At 43.1% G+C, this 27,513-nt stretch overlaps 1 protein-coding gene across 5 annotated transcripts in view; it reads left to right on the top strand.

Annotated features, from left to right (window-relative positions):
• The window catches only part of BORCS5 (BLOC-1 related complex subunit 5), a 58,209-nt gene that overhangs the window by 23,825 nt on the left and 6,871 nt on the right, over window positions 1-27,513 (top strand). For 2 of the 5 annotated variants that reach the window (XM_015870920.3, XM_085543691.1), the window contains exon 3: window positions 13,096-13,253. In XM_015870920.3, coding sequence (XP_015726406.2) covers window positions 13,096-13,253 — 158 coding nt within the window. Of the gene's footprint in view, window positions 1-13,095; window positions 13,254-21,139; window positions 21,820-22,961; window positions 26,776-27,513 lie in introns of those variants that run through there. The other 3 variants (XM_015870955.3, XM_085543701.1, XM_085543696.1) reach the window with 3 other exon arrangements.

Genomic DNA, 27,513 nt, shown 5'->3' with positions numbered 1-27,513 from the left:
GTGTTGAAGATTTACTGCCCGTATTTTGGAAAATCTCTCTACTGTTGCTGTTTGGGGTGACGTGTATTGTTTCTGAGTAGGTTTTTTATGTGTGCTTCCTGGAAGGATGTTACGTATTTGGTTAGAGATTGATAGTGTTCTTTCTCAGTGAAGCACTGGTGCATCCTGATGTCTGTTTGATCATTCTGAGGGACAGGTCAGCCTTGAGTGCAGTCTGTTGTAGTGACAAAGAGTGTTACCAGTCATTAGAATGTCCATTCCTTTAAAGGTCTGTCTTATTAGCACCCGCACTCTCTTTTCAGTAATAGGCACATGTCGGACTCATCTGCTAGACTTGTTTTGGAAAAATAGGTATTTTCCAGCTGAGCTAATGAGTTAATGTTTAAAATTAATAATATATAGCTTTGAAAAAGGTATGTAAAGAGCAAGTAAGACCTTGATCTTCCCAGAGACCTTTTTAAATGGTAAGCATGCTTCCCATTGGAAACTGTGATATAGGGTGTCTTGTTTGCTGTTAAAAGTATGTTTAGGAGCTTACATGAACTGCCTTTCTGTTTTTTTTTTTTTTATGAACGTGTTTCTTGCCTGCCCTAGATAGATATTATAGATATTACCTTTACTCTGTGCCTACTTCTTTAGGAGCCTACTTCTTTAGGACACTGAATAGTGATGAAGTTCCGTGGGAGCAGCCAAGGCTTTTAGAAAAATGGGGCTGTGAGTTGAGGACATGAGGACAATGTTTGTTAACATAATCTATCTGAAACAGAATAAAAAACAGATTCTACATAAGGAAAAATGTTTGCTACTTCGTGATAGGATGTTGGGTCCTTTGGCTGCAGGTATCTGTAACGCTTTTGAGTCTGCAGGAGCAGCAGCATCCAGGCAACGGTACCTGCACCTGCTGAGAAGGTAACGTGAAAACTGAAGGGCAGGCTGCCTGGTCTGTTTGAACCCTGGAGCACTACGCTTTGTTTTAAAGTAAATCATAATCTTTCTGTCCTCTAGTGAATGTCCTTAAATGGTGGTGGAGTTTTCTCCGTACTTCTAGAGGTTTACCACAGTTGCTATGTATTAATGATGACATTTGAAAATAACTTTTTTTTTTTTTCAGTTGCGTTCTCAGGTAACTGACTTCAGTTTTTTAGCATATAAGCTGGAAGGTTGTTATTTTTACAAGCTTTTCTGAACAGCTGCAACCCTTCAAACACCAGAGGAGATGTTAGGCCTAGTTTTCTGGAAGAGCAGGATCCTGCAGGTTGATGCTATCGGGGCATCTCTTTCCAATTGCAACTTTTCCTTTTGGAAAACTCTGTTAATTGATTTTTCCTTCTTCTATTGAGCTGAGAAAGAACACAATTGTGAACAGAGTATATTCTTCCTACTGTAAGCTGAGATTTCCATAGCTCTTCCTCATCAGAGGTGTTTTAAGTATAGTCACCACAGGCCTGAAAATGGCAGTTCACATCTCAGGGCTGATTGTTCCTTGATTTTACTCAGCCGTTCTGTTTATGCTGAAATCTTCTCTCCTTGCTTTAATGGTTTGCCTGAGACTCCCACATTGGTAGAAGAAACAATAATGAATTTTGTTGAGAATTCTTTGCTCAAAAATGCAATTTGATGCACTTTGGGTAAATGTCAGCTTCGATAAAACAATGAGGGAGTGAGGAAAGAAGGATCAGCTGCTTTCCTGCTCTCCAAAAAGCTGGCTGCTTTGGAAAGAGGACGGGAAGAGGAGGGAGAGTGAAAGAAGAAAGATTCTGAGGTACATTATTAGAAGGGGGTGAGCGCCAGAAGCACAAGACAGTGTGAGTGCCAAATGTGAGCAAATATTGCTGAGTTTTCATCAACGCTGCTGCTGCAAGGAGAGAAGTTGCATGTACTTTTTTCCTGCTTTTTGCACTTTTTCTTGCTTCTCCACAGTATCAGCCTTTTATTGTTCATGAGGAGACAGATGGACTCTTGTTCCAGAGTAGGGGGAGGAGGGAAGAAACGTGTAAGCGCAGAGGAATGTTCTTTTTAGTGTCTCTCTGGCTCCAGGTTTGACATGTGGGGATTTTAACATATAACAAGCAGCAAAGTGTCAGAGTACAAGTGACAATGAAAACAAAATTCAGTCAGTAACCTTGGGGCTCTGAAGCTGAGCAAATGTTTATCAGAGTAAGATTCTGCTGGACATCATTGAATAAGAATGAGCTGATGTCACACTTGGCAAGAGCAGGAACTGGTTTTTTTCCGCACAAACAGCACAACATATTAAGGAGAAAGCAGAGGGAAGGGTAGGAAAGTGGGGGGGGGGGGGAGGGGGGAAAGAGGAAAAGAGGAGAGGAGCTGTTTGCTATAAATTGAACTATTAAAGATATGTAAAGACATGGTTTGTTTTGTTGGAAGGAGTCTTGGTGCGAGGGTGTAAATAGACAAAGGTTAAGGATGCTTCAAGGCTCCTCCTACACTGTGGCCTTGAAGAGCTGCATACAGATTCCTGACAGCCCTTGCGTAATTTGCTTTGACTTGCTCCAAGTAGACAGTGTACTATAGGCTTGTTTCTGTGGTCCTGATTCAATGAGAACTCATTTGGCTTTAATGGGAATTTTTGCTGGAATGATGAAGTCCAGCTTTTGTGATTCTTGGTAGCTTTAGTGCCTGATCAGTGAATAGGAAGATCTCCGCTCCCTCAGCACTGCTTGCCCTGTTTTTAAAGCTTCATCTTGTTTTGTATTTCAAGTAACGTGATACGTTAACTGCAGAAAGAGAGATCCGCAGCAGGCACAAAATGGAGTAGCAAAACCAGGTAGCATCTGAAGCTAAGAACTAACAAGCTGGTGAATCTGCAAGTGAGCAGAATGGGAAAGTGACTCAGAAGAGGCATAGATATGATACATACAGCATTGTGGGGTGTTGCTCTGTGTTCTTGTATTCTAGATTGGCGGGCTGCTTTTGAAGTGGTACAAGTTTAACTGGAAAAGAGCTCTCCTGTACTGGACTAAGCATCAGTGCCAAACATCATAGCAGTAAATCTATGAGGTGGTAGTTGTGTCCTATCAGGCTCCTTTCCTCATCTCATCAAGTACCTGAGTTGTTAAGAGTTGAGAGCAACCCAAACGTCTACAGGTATTTGTTTAGTTAACAAACAACCTTTCATAATACCAAACAGAAAACTGGGTGTTATTCTTTCAAGATTTAAAAAAAAAAGAATTAAAAAAATGGGCTGTTGTGGGGGCAGCAAGCACAAACTGTACTAATTGGTTTGCAGTTATAATTTACATTCAGCGAGTTGTCATCACAAGGCTTTTGAAGCTCCTGCTTTGGGAAAGCAGGCAAAGCTTTACAACTGAGCCACTCAGCATGCAGTTCCCTCAGGTGTATGCAGCTCTCCAGAAGCATTTGGATTTGATGACTTCCTGCTAGACCACACTATCTCATTCAGAAAAATCCCGCTCATTCAGATTGAATAGATTTGAGTGTTCTCATCTGCTGAATGACCTTACTAGACACATGCACACATCTGACCTCTTCTGCAATGACTCAGCGCTGGGTGTAAGTGAAGAAGAGCACATCTGACTTCAAGACAGGCTGGACAAAGAAAAGCTGTTGCATTTGTGCAAGAGGAGGAACAGTTGTGTTTGTGTGCTCTGTTCGTTGCTGAAAGCTGCTGGAGTCAGATGAGTATTTTAGCTGTTTCTGCAGCACAGTCCTCTATTAAGAGGGCTTTATAAATAACGGCAGAACTAAAGACAGTTGCATATTTATTAACTAGGGAGTTGGATGAAAACATTGAAGGTAAATGTATTTCTAAGAGAGTCTTAAGATTTAATGTTCAATTAAAAGTTTTAACACATTCTAAATTTTTGGTTCTTTTAAGTCAGTCCAAGATTGAGATGCTGTTTTATGTTATGGTTACTAATGTTTATGCACTTAGTTTTCCTATTCTCTTTTTCCTCTGGTTCAAAAAGAGAAGTGTACATGTCAGTACTGCTGTGGTTTGTTTGTTTTCATACCACTTTAAAATGGTTCTGTTGAAATGGAGGTGTAGATTCAAGGTGTAACAGTGAGGGCAATATGAACAGGTACTAAGAAAGCAAGGTCTATTAGCTTGCTAAGAAGTCTAAGGAAGCATAGATTGCATCCTGAAAGTGAAAAACAGTTGCTGTGGGTCAGTGTTAGATGTGGTAGGTTGAGGTCACTTAGATCTGGATTTACCGACTTAAGTATTTTGCTGGATTCGGTGTTAAACTGGGCCTGATGGAGGCTTTCATGCAGAGGATGCTGAAGCTACCTAGTCTTTAGACAGCACAGGAACAAGTTACTGGAGTGTGAGGAGTTAGTGCAGGTGAGCTGTGCTGTAGTGCCTGCCTAATTTTCAGGCTGCTTAGGCGCTTGGAGCTGTGCAGCTGCCTCACCCTCCATGTGTTCATGCAGAAGGAGCAGCTGAGCCTGTATCTGCTTAAACAGCCACAGTACATCGCTGTGGAGCAGCCGTTCTGGCCACTGGTGCAACGCTGAGCAACTGCTTGCAAGCCTCAGAGCTTTATCTATTCTTAAATCTTGACTGATCTATAAAGGAAAATCTTTCAGGTGCTGTGATTTGCTCAAGTTGTCTAATTGCAAAGTTTTTAAAGATGCCAAAAATATTGGAAGTAGCTTTCTCACCTCTGTGGAAATAAAGGAATAAACAGAGATTTTCTTCACCAAATGCTTAATTTTCATTTGTTTTCATGAGTAATCTTGAAAACCTAATTTGGAATCAAGTCTGCTTTTTTTTTTTTTCCTTTTTTTTCCTTTTCCCTATTTTGGTGACAAAGAAGATTTGTCAGGCAGCAAAACTCTTTGGCTTCCGAGATCATCCCTTCCTGCTATTTTATTCCTTATCTGAAGTCAGAACCTTCTGTACAGAATGTAAGAATTAGTAACTGTCTGTGTCACAAGCAAAGCAGTAGTTTTAGATAGCGAGTGAAGAAAAATACTGCTTTATATGCATTTTTAGTATATTAATAAAGAATAAGGTGGTTTTTGTTGTTGTTGCTTTAAAATCTGTGTTTTCTTTTTGTCCCGGTGCTCTGCCACAACCCATGGGTTTACCTGTGGCTGCTGATCTCTTCACATCTTACGGTCCTGCTGTGGCTGCCTACCCAGACTTGCTTCTTGGGGTCTTGAGGGGCCAGGGGGTGGTGGAAGACAGAGCTGTCAGATGGGTGTGATGGGGTGGAGGGTTTGGGAAGGAGGTGGTGCACAGCCTAGGGGCCTGGACTGACAGCAAGCCTTCCTCCTTAGGCCATTGCTTTAGTGGCTGAACCGTGCAGCTCTGTGCTCTGATTCAGGTACTTCTTAAGCATTTTGAAGGTTCCACTGCCGTATCCTTGCTGAGATCTCTGGCTGGCTTTGTGTGCAAGCAGAGAACCCAGTGGGGATGTGGTATTTGAAATGTCAAGTTTCACTTCTATTCAAGCAAGTCAGACAGTCTGATTTGGTTGTTTTTTCTGTTGTTGTTTTTGTTTTTTTAATGCTGAACAGACAAAATGCTGAACAGTTGACTAATATTTTTGTTTTATTTGGCCATTGTGTGTATTTTCTAGTGTAATGAGCAGAAGGAGATGATGTGCTGGCAGTCACACTAGCTAGTATTACAGAACCACAGGGGTTGGAAGGACCTCAAGAGATCATCAAGTCCAACCCCCCAGCTAAAGCAGGTTCCCTACAGTAGGTTGCACAGGTAGGCATCCAGACAGGTCTTGAGTATTTCCATAGGAGACTCCACAGTCTCTCTGGATAACTTGTTCCAGTGCTCTGTCACCCTTGCCATAAAGGGTACTATGCTTTATGCATCCATTGTATGCTATATTTTTCTAACTTTAGTGTGTGCATGTAATGTAGTCAGAGGATGCTGAGAGTTACTCTTGTGCCTTATGAAGCCTTGTACTACATGCCAAGCTCTGGCCCAGGCTAGAAGAATACTTGCCTCTCTGCTCCTCTTAGGGCTCTTGTCCCAGCTGCTCTAAGATTCCTGTTCCATCTACAAGGCTGCTGCCTCTTGTGCCAGCCCTTATAAGAGCTGTGAGGAAGATGTGGTTTGGGTGAGTAAAACTCTGCACTGAGTAAATAGAAAGGTACCTAGTAGAAACACTATGGTGAGGGAAGTAAAGTTTTGCTGTAACATGATTGAAACTTTCTGTGGTGGGTTCAGAAAATAGATTTGCACTCTGTGTGAGTGTGTCATCAACAGATTCTATATTAATAACTTAAAGAATCGGTGTTGGGAGAGGGGTGTGTTTTCACAGCTATGCTGTCTGAAGTAGAGGTTAAGTGGAGGCAGCAGTGAGCTGTTATATCCTGGGTACATCTGACTGCAGAGGGAGTGATGCAGGAGGCATCAGTGCTGAAACATGGAATTTGCCAGCCGTGTCATAAAACTGTTTACTAAGACAGACAAAAGGAAAATAGTTAGGACTATTTATATAACAAGCAACTGCTCTGCGCACCCTCCAACTGATACCCAGCTGGCCCCTTGAGTGGTGGAAGGGAGTGAGATGAACTCCCACCCTATTCAAAACTTCTTCCACATCATATGGTATGGAGTATCCCTTTGGCCAGTTTAAGTCAGCTGTCCTAATTGTGTTTCCTCCCAGCTCCTTGGGCCCTTTGCTGAGAACGGCCTTGCCTCTGTACAACACTGCTTAGTAGCAGCTATAAACATCAGTGTATTAATTGATATTGTTGATCTCCAAACATCATACCAGATGCTGAAGAAAATAATATTCTCCCAGCTGAAACTAAGACACTCTTGAGCTTTTTTCTAAAATCAGTTTTAGTGGATGCAGGAGAGGAATAAAAACAGACTGAGTAATTACCAGAGTAATGCAGCTACTTCCATGGCATGCTTGTGGAGCCTTCAGAGAATACCTTTGTACACATTTCTTTAAAATAAGGGGCTTATGAACTGAAAACTTTCAGATCATGTTACTGCAGCACATAGGGGAAAAAAAATGAGCTAGCAGTTTAGGAAATGAGTATCAGCCCAATAAAAACTTATGTGAAATGGCAGCCCACACTGCTAGCAGAATGGTGGAGTGATAAATTAGGTTGCATGTCAGAAAAGAAAATAAAGTAAAAATGCCAGCTCTATAGCATTTACAAATCTCTCCTGTTCTTTGGTATATTTTTTTTCTGAATGTGCATAAAAGACAGAAAATCCTGTTCCTGGGCCCTGTGGCCAGGTATATTTCAGTTCTTTATGTAGTTCAGTAGTATATTTTAAATAGTGCTTTTGGAAACTTGGACAAAGGCCATGACGTGGCCATAACTCTTTTGTTGTGACGTTATTTTTGCTACAGCAGTGTGCCTTGGCTCAAGCCCTTACGTTGTGGGGCTGCAGTTGTAGCTGAGGCCAGTGTTTGTCAGAGCAGAACTGCGCAGTTTTAGTCCTAACACTCAACTGTACGTTGCTTCGAAACAGAAATTATGGAAGAGGGGAAAAAGTTTAACATCTGCTTTTTGTGATGATACAAAAAAGATAAAGGCACATTAAAAGTATTGCTGCATACCAAGTAGAAACTATGTATTTAATGTACCTTAATGGCGGTTATACCACAATCAGTGCAGTGCTTTTTTTGCAGTGAACATCAATAACTATATCACAGTATCACAGTCTCGTGCAGGTTGGAAGGGACCTTAGAGATCATCGAGTCCAATCCCCAGGATTCGAGCCTCTGTGTAGCAGAGCGGCACTTCTACCACTTGCACCACAGGGGGGATTCGAACCCAGGCCTCTGGGTTCGAATCTATGTCAATAGATCCTGTTATTTAAAAGGAATTATTTTTGTTTCACTCTCTAAACATTTCTCTGCCACTTTTAAACCAGCTGGAGACTTATGCTTGCTGGCTCTGTAGGTGAGTGGCCTGCTCACCATTCTTGCTCTGTGTCATGTTTTGATGTTAGTTCTCTGCTGCTTTAGTGAAGTGAATGGTTATGTGTAATAACAGCCAGGCAGTGCTGGCTTGTGGTGAGCATGATAAAAGTGGGAGTTGGACTTTCCCTTTAGAGGAGCGTATATATGGGGGTCTGGAGGGAGGAATCTTAATTTGGCTGTGGTTGTCTCACAAAGTTTTATTGGATGTCTGAGAAGCTGTGTGGGAGAGACTGCATAAATGTGTTTAATACTGACAGTTCTACAGGAAAACAGGCTGTGCCGCTTCCTGCACTGCTGGAATGTGTTACGTGAGGGTGAGAGAAGGGGAGGGATGTTCTGGTAGTGGAGTCATCAGGCAGGGGGACAGCAGCTTCCATGTGGTCTCAGATAAATCACTTCTCAGTGCTGCAGTTCCTCATCTTCTAAAATGACGTTAGTATTCTGCCCTTTGTACATGCATAGCACTTGGGATAATGAGCTCTGTCGTAGCCTGCAGATATCATCTGCTTACATAAGCAAGTGATGGTAGGTCTTAATGTGTTTGCCACAAAGAAAAAAAAACAAAAGGAGGAGCTGTGGAGGAACTGCAGTTTATTGCGTGAGACAGAATCGCCGCTCTCACATTCCTGTGAATTATGCCATCCATTTTCCCAGTCTTTTCCTTGTGTTTCTCCTTTCAGGTCAGTAGAAGGAAGTGGACTGCACAACTCGGCAACTGCCAAGTCAAGAGCACTCCCGTGTATTACTTTTGTGCTCCAGAAGTTAAAATGAATAAGTAAATCAGTTGAGAGGTGTGCTTGGTAGGATCTTGGTTGCTTGGTTGCTTTTATTTGGTGCGGTGCAGCAGTTGGCTTTTCTTCAGAGCGTGTTGTGAGTCTTTTTCCCTACCTGAAGTTTCAAAATAAGTGTTGACACGTAACTGATTTTTGGCAGCCATTAGCAACTTCTCTGAGGCTTGATTCTCAACCTTGCAGTTACAATGAAGCACATGTAAGTGACTTTCAGTGCACACAAACTCAGGTAATGCTTTCCCCTTTTGGATATTCAGGTTGAGGAAGCGTTTCTCATTTGCTTGTGGTGAAGTTTCTTTAAAAAAAGAGATCTTAATTTAGGAATCTTTTGCATCATTCAACAAATAGGGTTTGCAGCAGTCTTCAAAGTCCCAGTCAGGATCAGATTCCATCCGCTAACTGCTTTGCAGGTTCTTTAAGGTGTGGGGCAGAAGGTACTGCTTTGGAGACACTGTAAACTTCAGTGGTTATTGATTGTGTATAATCATCCCTGTGTGGTAGGAGGAAGTTTTAATGGTATACAGATCTTTGCAGTATCTAAGTCTAAATAAAAATGAAACTCAGAAGGCAAAAATATTTTGCAAATTCTCTCTTTGTTCGATTAATATTAACAAAACCTTTTTTTCTGTGTAAGATCTGTGCCTTTAGTAGGTAGAGATTCATAAAAGTTTGTGGGGTTTTTTTTGTCTCTGCTATAGGAAACTGCATTTTTTAAAGAAACTTAAATGTCTTGGATCTCCTTAAGTTCTGTTGTATTAAGGTAAAGTGGAGGTGATTTCTGTATCTTTGTGAGTATTGTTTTACAGGCAGCAGCTCACAGTGTTGGGAAACTGGAGTACAGCATTCACACTGTGAGAATACTTGGGCTCTTTAGTCAGAAAGGTTGCCTGTTAAATGATGTGACAGGACAAGAGTTTTCAGCCCATCTGTCACCCATGCAGAAATAAAAGATCACATGGTATGAGCTCCAAAGTAGGGGAAAATTTGCTGTTACAGCCAACATTCCTTGTCACAATACAAATATGTTCCTTGCTCACATAATAGCTGCTCAGTTTGCCTACAGTCAATTTGCCATCCTCTGTGCCATCTTCCCTTGTTACACGGGGGTAACTTGCATCACTCATGCTGAGCAATCTATTCTCCAGTTTTTAATCGGTGTTGTAGTGATTCCGGTGTGCTTCTCTCTTTGAACAAGAGCGAGCAGCTTGGAAAACGAGTATCTAGTTTAATAAGAAATGGAAATCTTAGGTTGTTTTCTCTTACTGTCTAAGAGTAGAAATGTGTTCTGGAAGGGGGCAGGAAAAATAAGGCAGTAATCATGCGAATGAAGTTGTGAGGACAGCAGTGAGGTCTGGCGTGCTGATGAACAAGTTCACATGCTGGCTGCTTCAGGAGGCAGCCTGAGCCACCAGGGACCTCTGTCCTCTCCACCTTTTGGCACTTGAGAGACTGACCTAATAAATATTTTGTTACACCAGATATGATCTCATATCCTTTCAAAACCCGCATATTGGCCAACTCTACTTCCATCCCATAGGATGGGCTTATTCAGTGAAGAGTTCAAAGTGTGGGACAGAGCTTGGAGAAGGAAGCAGTGATTTTCAAGAAGAAAGTTATTAAATAATACCTGGAAGTTCACAGTTCTCCAGAAATGAAGCTGTCTCAGTGTTGAATTGCTGGAGGTTTGTGGTTTATCTCCTCAGCTCTCTGTTGTACAGGAACAAAGGATACCAGCAACACCCTTTTTAACCTCCTGCCCTTTTTCTCCATGTCTTTTGGTTGTTTTTTTTTGGTTTTTTTTTTTCCTCCTGTGAATCTTAAGCTTTTCGTGGCTATAGGGCAGCTTGCTGCTCTGCTATCCTGTAGGGCAGATCTTGAGTTAGTGCATGATAGCCTTCTAGGATCACCGCTGCCTGCTTACAAGGAGAGAATGAAGGGGAGAGATGTGGAGCAGCACGTTGCAGCATCAGATCCTTCAGTTCCTCCTGGGCTCCCCAACTATCTTAACTGTTTTCAGTGTCTTCCATAATGTATCAAGATGACTTACTGCTGCCATTGGCTCTTTTGGAGTAAGGCTACTGGCTTGCTCAAAAATGAATAGCTGTGAATTAATAAAAAGTTAATATTTACAGTGTGGGTAGTAAGTAGTCACTGTGAACAAGAAAAGATGGGAGACAGATATTTGTTGAGAGGTTTTTTTTATTTGCCAGATTGAAAAGTATGTGGCCTTTTCCTTTCTGTTGCTTACTATTATTTTTCTTTGCCTATAAATTGAGATAAATTGTTCTCTGACACTGTCAGCATGAACCCAGAGATCTGGAGAGAAGCTAATTGCCTTGGATTCAGCATCGTCCCAAATAATGCCATCTTCTGTCTTTGAACAACGTATATTACTTATTTGAACTTCTGTGTTCACTTGAGCTCATGTTTTGTTGGATGGTCATTCAAGGCTCCTTGTAGTTTATTCATTTTGCTTTTAGCATTATATAACCTGTACATGGTTGTAAGTACACACTGTGAGTTTAGGTAGCATAGTCCTTTGTAGCTCATTTTACTGCCCTTGGCCTATTCTTCCTTAAAACTCTTAAAAGCAGCCTAAATTAGCCCAAATGCACGCTTCATTTTAATTAAAACTATTAAATGGAGCATAATTCTCTTTACTCCTCTTGAAGTTGATGAGAAGTTAGTAACTGAAGAAAATTAGTTAGTTGATAGCATCATGTATTTAAATCAGCGAGGAAACAGGGTAAATGCCTCGGGTGTATGGTGAACTCTTCATTATCTTGTGAACATTCAGCATAGTGAAAGTTGACGATGTTATCACTGAACATTTTTCCCGACAAGTTAAACGTACAGAGGATCAGAGCTAAGAAACTGATGGAATGCTGAAACGTGTCATGTGTACGTTTAAAAAGCCTGATTTCCTGTTCGCACTCATTAAAGTGTTGCACTTCATCAGAGAGTAATTTAGAAAGGTTTGCAATTGATATTGCTGGACCTAAGGTTTTGTTGGAGGTGGTTCTTTAGATACATAAAAAATGCTTTGGTTAATACAGAGCGTTGAGACCAAACAGTTAACAGTATTTCTAATCCTGACCTCTTGACTCACGTGGTGCTGTTGCAATGGGCAAGTCAGCAAAACAAAACTGTCTTTAAGATGAGGAAAAGAAAGGGTTTGTGTAAGGGGAAATGGAGAGCATCCTGAGAGGATAAAATGTTGACTGCTAATGCAAAGTAAACCTACTGTAACGTATTTGATTTTGTTTTCATTTCTGTCTGGAAATGTTTTGGTTTAACTTTCTCAAATTCATAAGATGCTTCAGCCTCAATCTTTCTGCCTTGTTTTTGATCCTTTTGGCAAAATACTTGATGTCATGACTTGTTTGTAGCTTCTATTACGCACCGAGGCCATTCAGATAATTTCTATTTCCCAGTGAGGTACATTCTTAGAACATTTCCAATCCAGTTAACCTGCATTTATTACTTCTTTTAATTGCCTGATGTGATACTTTCTTGCATTTGCTGTTTTAAAGTCCTTTCCTGTCTGTAAATGGAGAGCCCCAAAGGACATGTGCGTGCAGTTGCTGAATTCAACTTACGTAGCCTGGCGGATGTGTTGGAAAAAGCAGACTGTATTTGTGTGTGCTGCTTGTCGCAGATGATTTCCCAGCTAGGAAAGTGTTCTGCTAATGCTGGAGCAAAGTGAAATGAAAATAAATAAAGGAAATAAAAATCATATATATTTTACAAAAAATAAAATTAAATACATGTAGCTTGTCTTGGAGATTGTAAAGAAAAATATTTCAGCACGAAAGGATTCTGAAGCTTCTAAAGGTCAAGGTAGGCAAAGCCTGGACATTTTATCCCATTTAACTTAGTTGGGATCTTTTTTTATTCAGCCTTGCTTTGGATAACCAGTGGATTTTTAATGGTTTTTAGAAATTGGTTTGAGACTCATGCCCTTAGGGGAGCACAGAACTGACCTTCTCTCTTTGGCACACTTAAATGAGAAGGAGGGGTCATTTCTGGAGTTCCAGAATGATTTGTGACAAAGAAGCAGGACTTGTTTCATGCAGTTTACCAGTGTAAAGCAAGCTGTCGTGCCTTATGGTGCTATGTTTAGATTCTCTGTTTAAGCTCTGTCGAGGAGGGCTAAGCTGTATGGCAACCTGTTCTTCACGCTGCTGTGAAACCTAAATATCCAAAAATCCATGTCCTTCCCACTTGTAGCCTCCCTTGGACCTTTGTATTGCCGAAGTCCATTCAGTAGCCTTGCAGCCCAGATTACCTACTAATTATTCCTTTAAAAGTGTGTATTCTGGATGTGCTGTGCTGCTGCTGCCTGCAGCTGGGCTGGTGATGTGAGCAGCTGACTTAACTCCACTGCTTCCCTTGCTTTGCAGGACTCCTCAGTGGGCAGACATCTCCAGCCAACGCCAAGCTGGAGAAGCTGGATCCACACCAAGTGCTGCAGCTGTGTCTCCGATACCAGGACCATCTTCACCAGTGTGCAGAGGCTGTTGCCTTTGACCAGAATGCTCTGGTGAAGCGCATCAAAGAGGTACTTGCTCATTGTGCACCTGCTTTGGGAGGGAGGGCCTGGGCCTCTGCATGTCCCTAGTGAGCTGTGGGTGCCAGTGCTTGCTGTGAGTGATCTGTAGTTGCTTGAGGCAGTCTGCCTCAGAGAAAACACTCTGGAGAAACTCTGTGCATTTCAAACAAAGCCCCCTGACTACCTTATTTTAGATTTTCAAGTGGTGTATTTATTGGTTATGCTCTGTGATTCTTGGCTGCAAACGTTTTGTGTTCCTCTATTATTGCAAGTACTACAAGCGAATGTTGAAGAAGTAAAGGATCATGATTTTTCAAAGTATTGTTCCTTATTTAGATCTCCACACTTAGCACTTTATTAGGTGTCATGGTTAAGTTCTAAGGAAAGGAGTGCCTAGCATAACTGTCATTGCAGGTAACATTTCTTTATTTCTTCAGTGGATTTGTAGAGCTGTATCTTTGTTTTCAAAGCCTCTCTCCTCTGTTCTGTATGGCTTTTAAAGATCTTCCTGTACTGCTGTTCTTGTCACTAAATGATCTCTTGGAAATCACTGTCTGTTTAACTATTTGATGATACTATTAGGAAGGAAATTAATTCTTCATGTGAGCATCCTGTAATATAATTGCCCACCTCATTGTGTGTAGCTACTGATTCTGGAAGTAGAATGGCTGACATTTCTAAAGTTAAGATGGACCGTCACAAGTGGAGATGCTCTTTGAGAGTGGTTTCTTGCGTGTTCCCAAAACTGGTAAATGTTGTAGATGTCAAAAGTCTCTGAGACCAAATACCATTCAGTGTCAAAAGGTAAAACTTTGAACAGGTGGTTAATTTTTATTCGTGTACAATAAACAATGACCTTGATTCTTTATTGCTATATTGGCTTAGAGTTAAGAAGTCCCACGTGACAAACTGGATAATAAATTTGATTCATGGGCTGTTTTGAGAAGCCGCTGTCATCACCAAGTTTTAAGTCCAAAATAACGTGGGAGCCATTAAGAAGGCCTTTTTCCTTTGGTGTATCGTGATCTGGGGCCAGCTGTTACGCAAGATGTAAACATATTTGCAGATGTTGGTAACTCAGATCACACAATCTCAGAAATGGGATTTAATTGCCAGCCTAATGACAGCGTGCAGCATTAATCCAGCAGACTGTAATTCTTCTGGCTATTAGAGAGTGACTGTCCGCATGATTTAAAGTCATGGTAGGCTCCACCAATGCAATCTGCGTTACTTGGATTTACCTTCTATGGAGAAGTTACAGACCGCTTTTCAAATTACCAGCGCTGTTACTTTCTTATAGTTTATAACACTTCTGATGATACGTGATACTGATTTTGTTACTGCACTCTTTATCACAGATTCCTCTGTGACTCTGACTTGGGAAACTGACAAATCATGTTTTTTGGTTCGTTGGCCTTTTTCTGGGATTTTTTTTTTCTTCTCTTGACTCTTAAGTAACTTCAGATGCTTTGAACCCCATTGCCAGATCTGATGGTTTTTTTACTGTTAGATAACCTAATAATTTTTAAATGTTTTTCTTGCCTTGGCTGTTCTGCATGTGTGTTCTGGAGGAGCTGGGTGGGACCCACTCCACTTAAATCATTCTTTCCAAATTGTTGGGACTCTCTTTAGTGCGCTAAATTGAACCAGTGCTGACAGTTGTTATAACGAAGGGTGCAGCTGAACTAGAACAGGGTATGTCTCTTGTTACAAGCGTAGATATAGGAAATCACATTTGTGTGTGACCATTTGTCAGCAATGATTTCGCTTTGCAGTCAAATTTTTGACCATTGGTAAGGAGTAAAAATGAATGACAGCATTGTAAAAAGCAGAATGTATGCGTGAGCTATAAACTCTTATATTCTCTCTTTAGTAATCATTATTTCCCTTTTTTTCCTCCGTAACATGGAAAGCATTGAATTGTTTTTTCCTCTTATAACAGACTTTTCTGATGAATTATGCTCTTAACTTTACTACAAAATATTGAGCTTTAGTCCCTGATTCCTGCCATTTATCTGAGGTCTGTTCACTTCTCAGACTTTAACTGTTTTTATTCAATGTGGCTCTACAGCATCACTGTACAATGTGCTGTAGTCATACAAGCTGCAGCTCGATTTTAGTTTTCCCTTGACAGAAAGTCTCGGGGTAAGTATCTTGTGCTTATTATGTGTCTGGAAAAAAAGTTTCCCAATTTCTGGCAAAACTCATAAGTACTGTTGTAAATTTATTGGCCCTTGATAGTTCATAATTGACTGCAGTGGTTTGTAAATCAGCACACAATCTAAATTAAAATGGTTCTTAATTGAAAACTAAGGAAAACTAAACATGCCAGTTGTTACTGCGGATCTAAGCTGACCCATTGGTGTGTTTCTTTGCTTTGGGGACCAAAACAGTCTAGTGCTGCTCTACATCTCATTTCCTGGGTTAGCCAGTTTGCAGAATGTTGGCTAGGGCTCTGAAACATAGAACCTGTGTGCTTTCCAGGTTGTTCTTTTTCAAATGATATCTACCCAAGAATTTCCTTGGGGAAAGAATTGAAGACATGCTTGAAAGCAGATGACTCAATTGCTCATCTGCCCATCTTCAGCAGTTAACCATTAAGGATCAGTGCCTGAACTGTCTGGTTTCGGAACGATTTGAATGTATCAGGATGGGCTTTGTCTTTATTCAGAAGTGGGGAAAAAAAAAAAAGTGTTTGCGTTTTAAGATAAAATAATCAGTGTGCATTAAATATTATGTTTCGTATTAAGTTTTGGCAACTGCCTCACCATCTGTCACAATACTTTAATTTTTAAAGTATTTAAAAATACTTTGCGTTAATTCCATAGAACCATTGAAATATTTAGAATTCCTTCTAATTTTTCCCCTGTAGTGGTTTGAAGAACAGCAGACTGGGACTGATACACATGTTAATTCAGGGTTATGGCATCTGATAAAACTTGTCAATTCTGGGGGGGAAGAAGTCAACGTGTAGGTTTTTTTTCTGGGCAGTGTATCTACTCTTTGGTATTTTGTAGGATGAATGTTCTTAGCATGTCATATGCTAAGACTTCGGGGGCAGACTGCTCAGATAGGACTGGAAATGGAATCTTATTTGTCTGCTGGTGGTATGTGGAACTTGTGTAGACTCAGCTTATGCAGAACATGATGATTCAGGCAAGAAGTCCCCACTGTAGCCACGAGGTCCTGCTGTATCCCACTTCTGCCGTAACAATGCTGTAGGTCTGTGTTAGAACTACTGCAACACTTGGAGCAACTCCAGCTTACTTCTAGGCTTGAGATCATTGTGCTTCTGTCACCAGGAGTCTGCTTCAGTTTTGTGATCTGTAAAATGGGAGACTTCTTCCAAGGTGAGTTTAGAGGTGAATATTGACGAGCACTAAATGCCAGGTATGCCTGCAGGTAGAAAACAAGTGAAGCAAGGAGAGTTATTACCTGCAGAGAGCATTTGATGTGGATGGCAGGGAGAGAATCTGGTAAATCATTTGATAGGGAATAACAGGAATTGAGGAACAAATGAGATAAGTAAATGCTGGGGAACAGCTTAATGTTCAGAAAGGGACCATGATTTATATACTCAAAACTTTTTAGTTTCAGTGTCTTAAATATGGTTTTCTGTGTGCTGGTTGCTAAGCTTGTTAAAGATGACATCTTTCATAATATCATAAGGTGACTATCTGAAAGTTACTCATCTATTTGAAAATTTAAGCTGAACTTCTTTCTGTGAAAGCAGAATGGAAACTAAAGGCCATCTAAGTTCCTTTCAAAGTTGTTTTGAAATAAAACCACCATTGACATTTATTATTAGACTTCTTATGCTCTTTTTTTTCTCCCTTCTCATTTGATGAAGTGTTATTTATAAACACTGGAATTTTAATGGGATAGACACCATCATGCAAAACTAACTGCACAGTGCTGTTAAGATGGAAAACCTTGATGTCTTTTAGCTGATCTTGGTTTTTTACCTCCAACCTAACGTGCTTTTAACTAGAATTCTCCAATGGTGTGGCAATGTCCTAACCAGCCAACAGCAAAATAGGAAATTGCTTTTGAAAAAGCTTTGTGGTTGTTATTTCAATACACAGAACAAACATCTTGCTGTGTGTGCCACAGGCAGATGGCCAGTGCTGTGCTATATGTGAACATTATGAAGTGATCGAGTGGTTATGACGTTGAATTCTGTTGTATTAACATACACAGCTTCATTTGTTTCATAAAACAGGCCAGTCACTCATTCCCAGAATGCGTATATGAAATCATTTCCATCGTGTTCCTTTCTCTTGTGCTTTGCTGTCTTGTGGCTGTTTGGGAAAAGTTGTCAACTGAAATCCTTTCCACCTTGGTTAAGATGAACTTATAACCAAGCATCTTGAAGACAGAAAGATTTGTGTTACGATAGAAATGCAGTGCTTTAAGAGACTGGCAGTGAAGATCAGAAGTCTGATGTGCTAAGACCCGTATTGATGCTTTCATCAGTATTAGTGCCTGGAGTTTAGGATTATGAAGTATCGGAAGGAGTAGAATGCAGTTTCTTCTCTCACCTTGCTTAAACTAGAAAATTGCGTTTCTTATTCGAGCCTTATTTCCCCATGTAGGAAAACAAACGAAAAAACACTGTGAAGCTTCAAATAGGAAGAAGAGGTATTGAAGTTCATCCCAGAATTAGTTTTGATACTGAGCTTGTGTATGAAATAGATTAGTGAGAAGAAAAATTCAAATCTCAGCCTGGGAGTGTGTCAGGCAAGGTGTTCCCATGAGACAGTCTCATTTGTCAGCATGAGGCAGCTATTTCAACAAAACAGAGTTTGTAGTATGGCAGGAGGGATATAAGGATGCTTGGGGACTGGAGAATCTCTGGGAAGAAACTGGAAATGCTTTACTTGGCTTAGTAAAGTGAATGCAGAAAGTAGCACCATTTGTTTTTCTAATCAAGTTTGGATTTAACTTGGGCTGAAGATGCTTTGCTCCCTCCCTACTGGATTCTCTTGGATACAGAAGGAGTCCCTTTACAAACTGGTTTTAAGCATTGCTTCCTGTTTCAACGTGCAGTGAAACATTTAAGGTGTCAACTCTCTACCCCTAAGTGAGAATTGTGTGTTGTATTTGTTATTGTTGTTGTTTTCAATATTAGCTAACAAATAGTTCAGCAATTTGACATGAATAGACAGGTTAGCCAGGAGCATCTGCAAATACTTGGAGTTGTAATGTTGACTTAAAGATGCCAGGTGAGAGGTTGGTGTAGCAGGTTTGACCTTGTGTTAGCAACCCCGTAATTAGCATTCAGATCTGCAAAAATGACTTCGTGTTAAAATATTATAAAGCCTTAGAGCAGGTAAGGGTGTTGATGTAGTTTACATAGACTTCAGCAAAGCCTTTGATGCTGTCTTCCACAGTGTTGTCCTGGAGAAACTGGCAGCCCATGGTTTGGATAGGTGTGCTTTTTGCGCAGTAAAGAACTGGCTGGAGGGCTGGGCCCAGAGGGTGGTGGTGAATGGACGTAAATGCAGCTGGAGACTGGTCACAAGTGGTGTTCCCCAGGGGTCAGTACTGGGGCCTGTTCTGTTTAATGTCTTTATTGGTGACCTGGATGAGGGGATTGAGTGCCCCCTCAATAAGTTTGTAGATGACACCAAACTGGGAGGAAGTGCTGATCTGCCTGAGGGTAGGAAGGCCCTACAGATTGATCTAATTGGGCTGCATTGCTGGCCTGAGGCCACTTGGATGAAGTTCAAGAAGACCAGACGCTGGGTCCTGCACTTTGCCCGCAATAACCCGAGCCAACTTCACCCTGTGCCCCGCTCACTGAACTTTTTTCTGAACCGTTGATCCTTGGTGATGGCGTACATTCTTTATCATGCTTTGAACAGTAGTCTGTAGCCTCAGAAGAACTTGTTCTGATAATGATTCACAGTCCAGCATTTCCTTGAGGCTTTTCTGAAGCTGAAGACTCACTGTGAAAAGCTGTGATCTCTAGAAAAAATTTTGAACATGAGCCTCGTCAGTGGGAATGTGTGATGGAGCCGGTCTTAAAGGTGACTCTTCTGAGGATGAAGGAATAGATCCTCCCCTTCCCACCATCACTGGGAAGTTGTTGACTTATGTTCAGCTTGAATATGAAAGAACTGATGTAGAGGTTCAAAAGCATATTTCAAAAGTCTTATGGATTATTAGTCATATTTCAAACTGAAGCTTGTTCTTTATAGGAAAAACAGCTTGCTTCTAACTAATTATTCTGACGTACTGAAAATACAGAACGGAGATTTGTAATAAAATAAGACAATAATGGTAAATAACATTTGCAAGTACTTGTAATTTAATATACTAGCTCTGGATGGATATAGCAGTCTCTCGAGTGAGTAGTAAGACGCCAGTGTGAAATGAGGAGATTAAATGCTGTGTTTTGTAGAAGAGTTATTAGGATGCCTGAAATAAGAGTTGTGCAAGTTATCACTTAAGCAACAAATCAGTCTGTAGCAGATAGAGATTTTTCTTTTCTCTAGGAACAGCTAATTAAATGCAGACTAGGATCTGGATCCATGCAAAGGATATTGTGGAGCTCCTCAGTGCTGAGGCCTGCGGGGCTGGCAGAGCAACATGGGCCAGAGGCAGGAGGCCCCTGATGGGAGGTGATGGGGCTGGGGGTGTCTGCAGGGCTGTCCTTGAGCAGTACTGACATCCCAGTGGACCTACTGTCAGTGAATCTCTGGGCTGTACAGGGCTGTGGCTGTGGTGATGAGCCCCTCACATAATGAAGCACCATGAGGTCTTTGAGGCACAGCTGCAGTACCCTTAACAGGACTACCACATTGTGCATGTTCATACACAAGAAGCCCACAACAGTGCTCTCTCCTGCAAGCAAGCACCTCCCACCACTTGCTGCTGTAGATGCTCTCAATCTCTCATTGGAGCTAGTGGAGCAAGAGTTTGAGGTCCTCTGGATGTTGTTGATAAAAGGCAGCCCAGGCCTCAGGTGGGATGTTGTGCTCCAGAGCCAGGAGCACTGTCTTTGCAGGCCATAACCTAAGTGTTTTCCAGCTGCAGATCAGAACACTCAAGATAATATTCAACCTCACCAAGTATCAGATGGTCTTCATCTTGTGCCTGTATATGGTACCACTCAGCTCTTTCTTTGCCTACCAGAATGCACAACTGTAGCAGAGCTGTTGGAGACAGGATCATGAAGGCAATACAGTCCTGACTGTGGCCCACAGACCGGGCAAGTCTAGTCTGATGCCACCTCCATGGCCCTGAGCTGTGCTGGGCTTTTTTGCCTGTTGTGGTTTGGATGCAGTACAAATGCTTTCCTATGCAACCTATTGTAGGTAACTTCCTTAAGGTTGGGGTTGGACTAGATGATCTCCAGTGATCTCTTCCAACCCCTGTGATTCTGTGGAGCAGTACTCATGAGAACTGTACTCGTGATTGGTCCTGAAGGGAAGGATGTGGGATCCTTAACTGAAAAGTGAGGCTTAGACATAAACGACCTTGTTGCTGCAACTGTCCTTGGGTGAGTCATGGGTTTAGGATTTGGATCTGTTTATGTTACAAAGTGTCACTGGCTGTGCAAAAATTGTGTAGTGTGCATACTAGACTGCCGTGAGCAACTGGCCCTGCAGCATCTTGCTGGCCTTCCTAAGCACTGCTGAGCATGGGGTGGGCAAGAAGATGGGGACCTGGACCTCTGTCAGACCTGCAGCCTGTCACAGGCGTTGCAGTTGCTGTGGCCTCTCACAGCAGATGAACTATAATGTTAGGTGTAGGGAAACTATAGGAAATGCTCACTTCCAGTCCTTCTCTGTTTTGTGAGGCAGCTTTTATAGAGCCACTGTGAACATTTCCAAAAGTAGTTTGGAAGGCTACTCTGCTCTTCTTCTTTTTCTGGTCCCCCCCTCCAGCTTTTCTCCATGCTCCCCTCCACAAGTGGACATCACTGGGATTTACCTGAGGAGCCTAAAAGTCACCAAATGAAATTGCTGGAGGAGAAAGGGAGCTTTGTTATTCCAGAGCTGGCTGGAACCTGCCTGGAGAGGAAGGTTTTGAAGCAAGGGAGGTTTCTGCTCCTATCCCCGTGCTGCCATTCAGCTGGCTGCTGTTCCGCACTAGCTGCTGCTTTGCACTGGCTCTTGTTAGGTAGGACATTTTTAGGTACTGGATTGGATTTACTTCCACCCTGTGCAGACCTGCTGGTGGTCTGCTTTTACACGCTCCGATTTACAGAGCTAGTGCCAAGCTACTAAATTATTAAGCTAGGGTTTTAATAGAAACCCCTATGTAGGCTTAAATTGTTTCCACTCCATTTGGTGTTTCCTGCTCTGCTGGGTTTATGTTTTTCCATGCATGGAAGTGTGGAGGGAGGAATTCACAGGAAAGCACAGAGGCAAGGAGGAAGAATTCAGCCTGAGAATGCTAGAAAATATAGAAGAAATGCAAGGTTAATTGGTGCTGCATCCAGCTCTGATGGAGGTGAGAGGAAAAAAAGCCTTCCTAATCCCCATGACGATTTAGCAGAAACTTTTCTGTTTGCTTTCAGTGCTGTTTGTAGCTTTGGTTCCTCAATAAAAGTTTCTTGCCTGACTATTTTTTGTTTTGACTCCTTCCCCAGGGCCTGAGAGCGATGTTTGTCAGCAGTGCAGCTCCCTCTCCAGCCCTGCATTACTCCCTGAACCTCTTCCCCTTGCTGCTGATTCCCCCTTGTGTCCCCAAATCACTGCTGGGTCACCATTACACCTGCTGATTAAATGCTGTCCAAGGCAGCAGTGGGATTTTTAATAGCTCTGCACTTACAGCATTTTTGTCTGTGCTGAGAGCTCTTTCTCTTCTCTTGCTTCTGGCTCAGGGATACCAGCTGTGGGGCGAGTGGCGTTGCTGAACCTAGCTATGGCGAGTTGAAGTAGCTGAGCTTTCAGTGTGCTTTTAGAGAACGGAATAGATCTGTTACGGAGCAGGCTCTGAATGAGAGATTTATGTACAGCGTATCTCACAGAGCAGTGAAAAGCTTAGAGTCTAAGTTGGCTGGTGTGTGTGTGGTGTGGTCCTAGCAGCTGAGTCCTCCGTGGGGTTTGCAGTCTAGCTGTAGGGAAAGTTGAGCTGTGAATTACAAAAGCTACCTCTGTAGTTCAATGGCAGGAATAGCACTGCAGTTCCTGTCATTGTAGTAATGCTCTGGCTGTGTTTAGGTACTTACCGTACTTAATTGCATGACTGATTTACCTAATGTCTCTCCTGGGGTCATTCATAACACTTTTATTTTTAGGATTCAGGGAAATTAGGGACACTATTAAATCTGCTGTGGTGCTTTCTCAAGACAGGAGTTTTCCAGCTGGTAATGGCAGTAACAGCAGTGGCTCAGTCACAGAGCAACCTGCTGAAGCCAGTGATGTTACTGCTGGCAAATAAAGCAAACTTAATGCTTGGAATTGAACAAGTTTTACTGAAAATACACAGGTGTGGGCAGAGGCCATGATTTCCTTGTGTTTGGATATCATGTGTGATCTAGTGCATCCAATAATCGGCGTATAGGTGGTTGCATGTCCTCCATGTACAGCTATAATTTATCCAATTTCGTGGCAGACTGGCTGAGCACCTCTAGATGAGCTCCTACACCGGGCTGGTAGATCTGGCGGGGTGTCTGACATGCTTGTAGGGGAGGTGGTGTGCTGCAAGGACTGTGTAACAGCTGGCCTAATGTGGCTGGCTCCTCTGCTTCTTTTCGAACAGATGGACCTCTCAGTGGAAACTCTTTACAGCTTCATGCAGGAGCGCCAGAAGAAGTATGCCAAGTATGCGGAGCAGATCCAGAAGGTCAACGAGATGTCTGCCATCCTCCGCCGCATTCAGATGGGCATCGACCAGACTGTCCCGCTGATGGAGAGGCTGAACAGCATGCTGCCTGAGAGCGAGCAGCTTGAGCCCTTCAGCATGAAACCTGACCGAGAGATAAAGTCCTAGCTGCTCCAGCTCCCTCCACCTCCTGCACCCCAGTGCTTGGCACAGGCGTGCCTCTGGACTGGCCGATGTTGGGAGCGAACAGCCGTGTTGTCTGACTTTCCGCTAGGGCACCAGAGGAGGAACAGTCCCAGCTTCCAGGGCTGTGCAACCAGGAATCCAGGAGCTCCCCTGGCCTCGTTGTTTGGAGAGGAACACTTAACTGTGCTTTCATCTCCCTCCACCTGCCCTGCTTTCTCCTCTTCCACTGCCACCACCTGTGCTGAGACGTTTGTTTCATTGCTGTAATTAGATGTGGGTTTGCAGAGGAGTTCTTTCATCCATTCTTTTTACTAGAAGAATTCAGTGGGATATGGGGTGTGACAAACCACCTAACATGCTTTCTGTGCTGCATGGGTTTAGAGAATTAGATGGCTGGCGAGTATTTTTGAGATCCTCTGCCCTTGGAAATATGTATGTTTTATAGGTGAAAGTGTGGGAGCCAGGAACTGGCTTATTAAAATATGTCTATTATCATAATTAACACGGCTTGCATGGCAGGGTTTTGGCATGTCCTTTCTTGAGGCTCTTTGTTTTTATGGGCTCACTCATTTATGAGGCTGTAAAGGAATAACTGTTCCAGATATGTCTGTTATTGCTGAGCAGCCTTCATGTTCTCTCCCCTTGCCCTGGCTGTGTCCCATGCCCCAGCTGACGGCTGTTCACGTCCCTTACTTTGCGCTGCGATTCTTACAGACGCTGGTACCTGCCTGTTTGCTTGGCACCCCAAAGCTGGACACAAGGGATCAGATCTTGTGTATTTTTTGTATTTATTGGCATACACCGGATATCTTGGTGCTCTTTAATACCAAAGGGATGCAGTCGGAGGGAGAGATTTGAAAACTCCTTCAGACTCCGTGCTGGCTGAACTGCCGTCATGCTGAGAGCTTGCCTGAGCATGGTGTTTTATGACTGAAACCACACGGCCCGTTGGGATCACGCTCCACAAACTGCTCCAAAGGCAACAGGATGTTCCTGCGTTCCTGTGGACTGAGCCCCAGCTGGTCGGTCGGCAGCCTGCTCGTGGGGCCGAGGCACTGCTCTGGGACTCGGGGGACTGCAGACCGCCAGGACCGCTACTGGGCTGCTGCCACGGGCTTTGGTTTCTCCCCATATAAAATGGGATATTTTTCACACTGCTGTGAAGTATTTACACATCTAGAAATGGTGTTCGAACAGCCTGCGCTGCAATTGCGCAGCAGCTCTTATCCCAGCAGAAAGAGCATGAAAGCAGAAGTGAGGAGCCCTGGGCTTGCAGGGCCGGTGGCAGGTTTGTGTTCATTACAGACCTCCCAGAATGCTGCTGCTGCTGAGGAGGTTGAACTTGAATGGTGGTTTTATTTCAGAGGTGTTCATCCCAGAATTTGAGAGAGTCCCAGCCACAACCATCTGTCAGTACAGGCTTTGGGATTTCCTGGAATAGCTCTTAGCATTTGAGTGTACCTAATGAGCAAAAGGTTGTCTCCAAACATTTGGGTATGAAAGCATCATAGGTTTCTGATTGTGTAAATGGCTCCTGCAGGCAGGGAGCAACAGGCTGTTAGTTTTGCTTCATTACCAGAGGCCGCATTAGCCCAGAGGCCCTATGGGCCCTATGGATGGTGCACAGTGAAGAATGGTTGGCAAAGATGTGAACAGAACATTCTGTGGGAAGGGCTGCAGTGAGCCCATTTTGTTACTGCTCTCACAGCAGCGTTGGTACGTAGTTGTGCATACAGAGTATAACAGTGTGAAGAGCAGGCTCCCACCTGTGCTCCTGTGTTTTGTAGTATTTTACACTTGGTTTGTTTAAAAGAAAAAAAAAAAAAAGCTGATGCTTACAGGAGAATGCAGTGTGCTTCCCATGGTCATGGTATCTGTGCCATCCTTCCTGGAGACATCTCTGCCTTCTGCCACCAGACATGCTCCAGCAGTCAGTAACTTGAAAGGCGTTTTGTCCTCGCTGTTCAGACCGAGCTGCTTGGAAGCACGTAAAGTGCAGCATTCAGCTGCTGTCTCCATCCAGTGTGACGGTCCCTGTGCTTTGGAGTGCAGGCAGCTTAGGCCAGGAGTAGATCTAGATACCAGATCTGCCAGCAGGGGCAAGGTTGTGGGTGCTCTCTCATGTAAAGTTTTGGATGTTTTCCTTGCACTTCAAGCATCAGATGAAAGCGTTGTTCCTTGTGCTGATGCAGATGAGCGAATGGTGCTTCTGTCTGGAATGTGCGGGAGTAGGGGCTGCAAATCAGTTTCTTATTTGCCTAGATATTGGGCTGATAATGGGAGGAAATGTGTATTCCTATGCACTAACTGCCTTTTAAGCTTCTGGGTTTCCCAGCTAGTGACTCCTGAATAGCAAGGGTAAGTTGTAAATGTAATAACTGAACTAGAAGGAAATCAGGGTTGAAATGTCAGCCTCTTCCAAAGAACACAGCTCCATCACTTCCATTCGACAGGTCTCATGTGTGTCCTGCAAAATCCCTGTATCCTCTAATAGTTCTTAAGGGATGGCTTACACTTCAACTTCAAACATCGTCAGCAGCTTTATCACCCATCGTTCTTAGACCTCTTGCAGAAGGGAAGCCTTTTTTTGCTGCGTGTTGCTGTTGCTTGGCTGCTCCGTGCTTTGCTCCGTGTGCTGCTTTTGGATTCACCGTAGGTATGGGTGATGCTTAAGGTGAGACATTGCGTTACTCTCTCACTCCGTGCAGTAAGACATGACTACAGTTACCCTTCTGCCTACATGTTTCCTTTTCCAAGCCAGTCGGTGGTGGAGAAAGCTCAGGTCTCTGTTGTAACTGTACTGCTGCTTTGAACATGAAGGACAGGTTGTTAGTGCTATGAACAGGATTATCTGTAGCAGACTCCTGAAAACAAGCATTTCTGCCCGTTCCTGTTTTGTGATGTGAAATGAAACTCATGTGAAGCAGGTGCAGACAGAGCCTGCTGGTGTGTAACCTGAAAAGCTGGTGAGCGAAGCCAGGCCCTGAGCCATGTTTCTCCAGGGGCCTGAGCTGCTCCAATTCCTTTGCTGCCTTGGGTGCTTGTGACACAAACCCCTGGGGCACCGTACAGTGCTGCACTGGAGGGAAAGGTTTCCTTTGTGATTTTACATGTTCTATACTGTAATGCATTGTCAGGGTGCTGAAGTACCAACCTGTCTGCTGCTCCGTTTCTGTGAAAATCCAGTGAAGGGGACAGAAAATTTGGTTGGTTTATTTTTTTTTATTATTATTATTTTTAATAAATGTATTTTAAATTATACATATTTAAATATATTTAAATATTTAAAAGGTCTGTTCCCTCCTCTAGGCTTTTACACAGAGCGAGCAGAAATAGGCACATCCACAGGCCCCGTTGGCTGACGTTCCACTGGTACTGTGCAGCAGTGCTGCGCCTCCCCTCTGCATCTTATGCTGCCCAGTGTGTGATCTGACTGTGAGCCTTGTGCTCCAGTACCCCTTGGTCTGTGCATTACCATCCTCTTCACTGACTTGCTCTGTATACAGCTGTGTGCGCTACATGTTCCAGCTCCAACATTAAAACGTTTGGTATCGCTCTTTTCCAAGTGTGTTGTTTCTCCAAGTGCCTTTGCTTGTTCTGCACTTAGACTGCTTCCTGCCGTGATGGCTGGGGACTGTGCTGTCGTACCTGAGCTGCCCTGCTCTGTTTGTGTCCCAGAGATGGCCCGGTGATGGTAAGGACATGTGCGTCCAAGAATGAAACAGCTGGTTTCTTTGGATGCTGCCCCAGCTGTGCTTGGCACAGGTATCTACTTCAAGTAAACGAATATTTACAGTGATGCTGTACTGTGCCAGTGGTGGGGCTGCAGCTGGGCTGGATGCCCACCCTGTGCTGGGCCAGGGAATCACTGAGAGGCTGCCCCTCGCCCTGAGACAGGGCTGTGCACTTCCCCAGGGCAGAGGGTGTGGGGTGATGCTATAAGAACATCCCTGCATCCTGCAGAGAAAGCCACTGTGAGATTTTCTTTCCACTCCAGGAATTAAACTGGGATGGTTAAATCAAGAACACAGTGACCTCCAGCCCCTCCCACCAAAAAATCAATCTCCTTCAACAGATTTCTGTTGCCTCTTGAGTTCTCACTGGGGTCGGTCTTAAGGCTGTCTCTGTGAAGAGCCGTCTGCTGGCAGGGGTGAGAGGGGAGGCCTGTTTTGTAGGACAGCAAGCTGATGCCATTTTAACGATACAACCTTGGCATCCGCACTCTGCTGCAGGACTTGATTCTAATATAGGCTATGTGTGTATAAGCTGCTTTCTGAAGGGGCAGTGAGGAGGGATGTACCCT

This window comes from Coturnix japonica, chromosome 1, assembly GCF_054131305.1.
Source record: "Coturnix japonica strain WE chromosome 1, WE-NBRP24, whole genome shotgun sequence".
Lineage (NCBI taxonomy): Eukaryota > Metazoa > Chordata > Aves > Galliformes > Phasianidae > Coturnix > Coturnix japonica.
The sequence above is the reverse complement of the archived record's forward strand: the minus strand, read 5'-3'. Positions and strand labels throughout refer to the sequence as shown.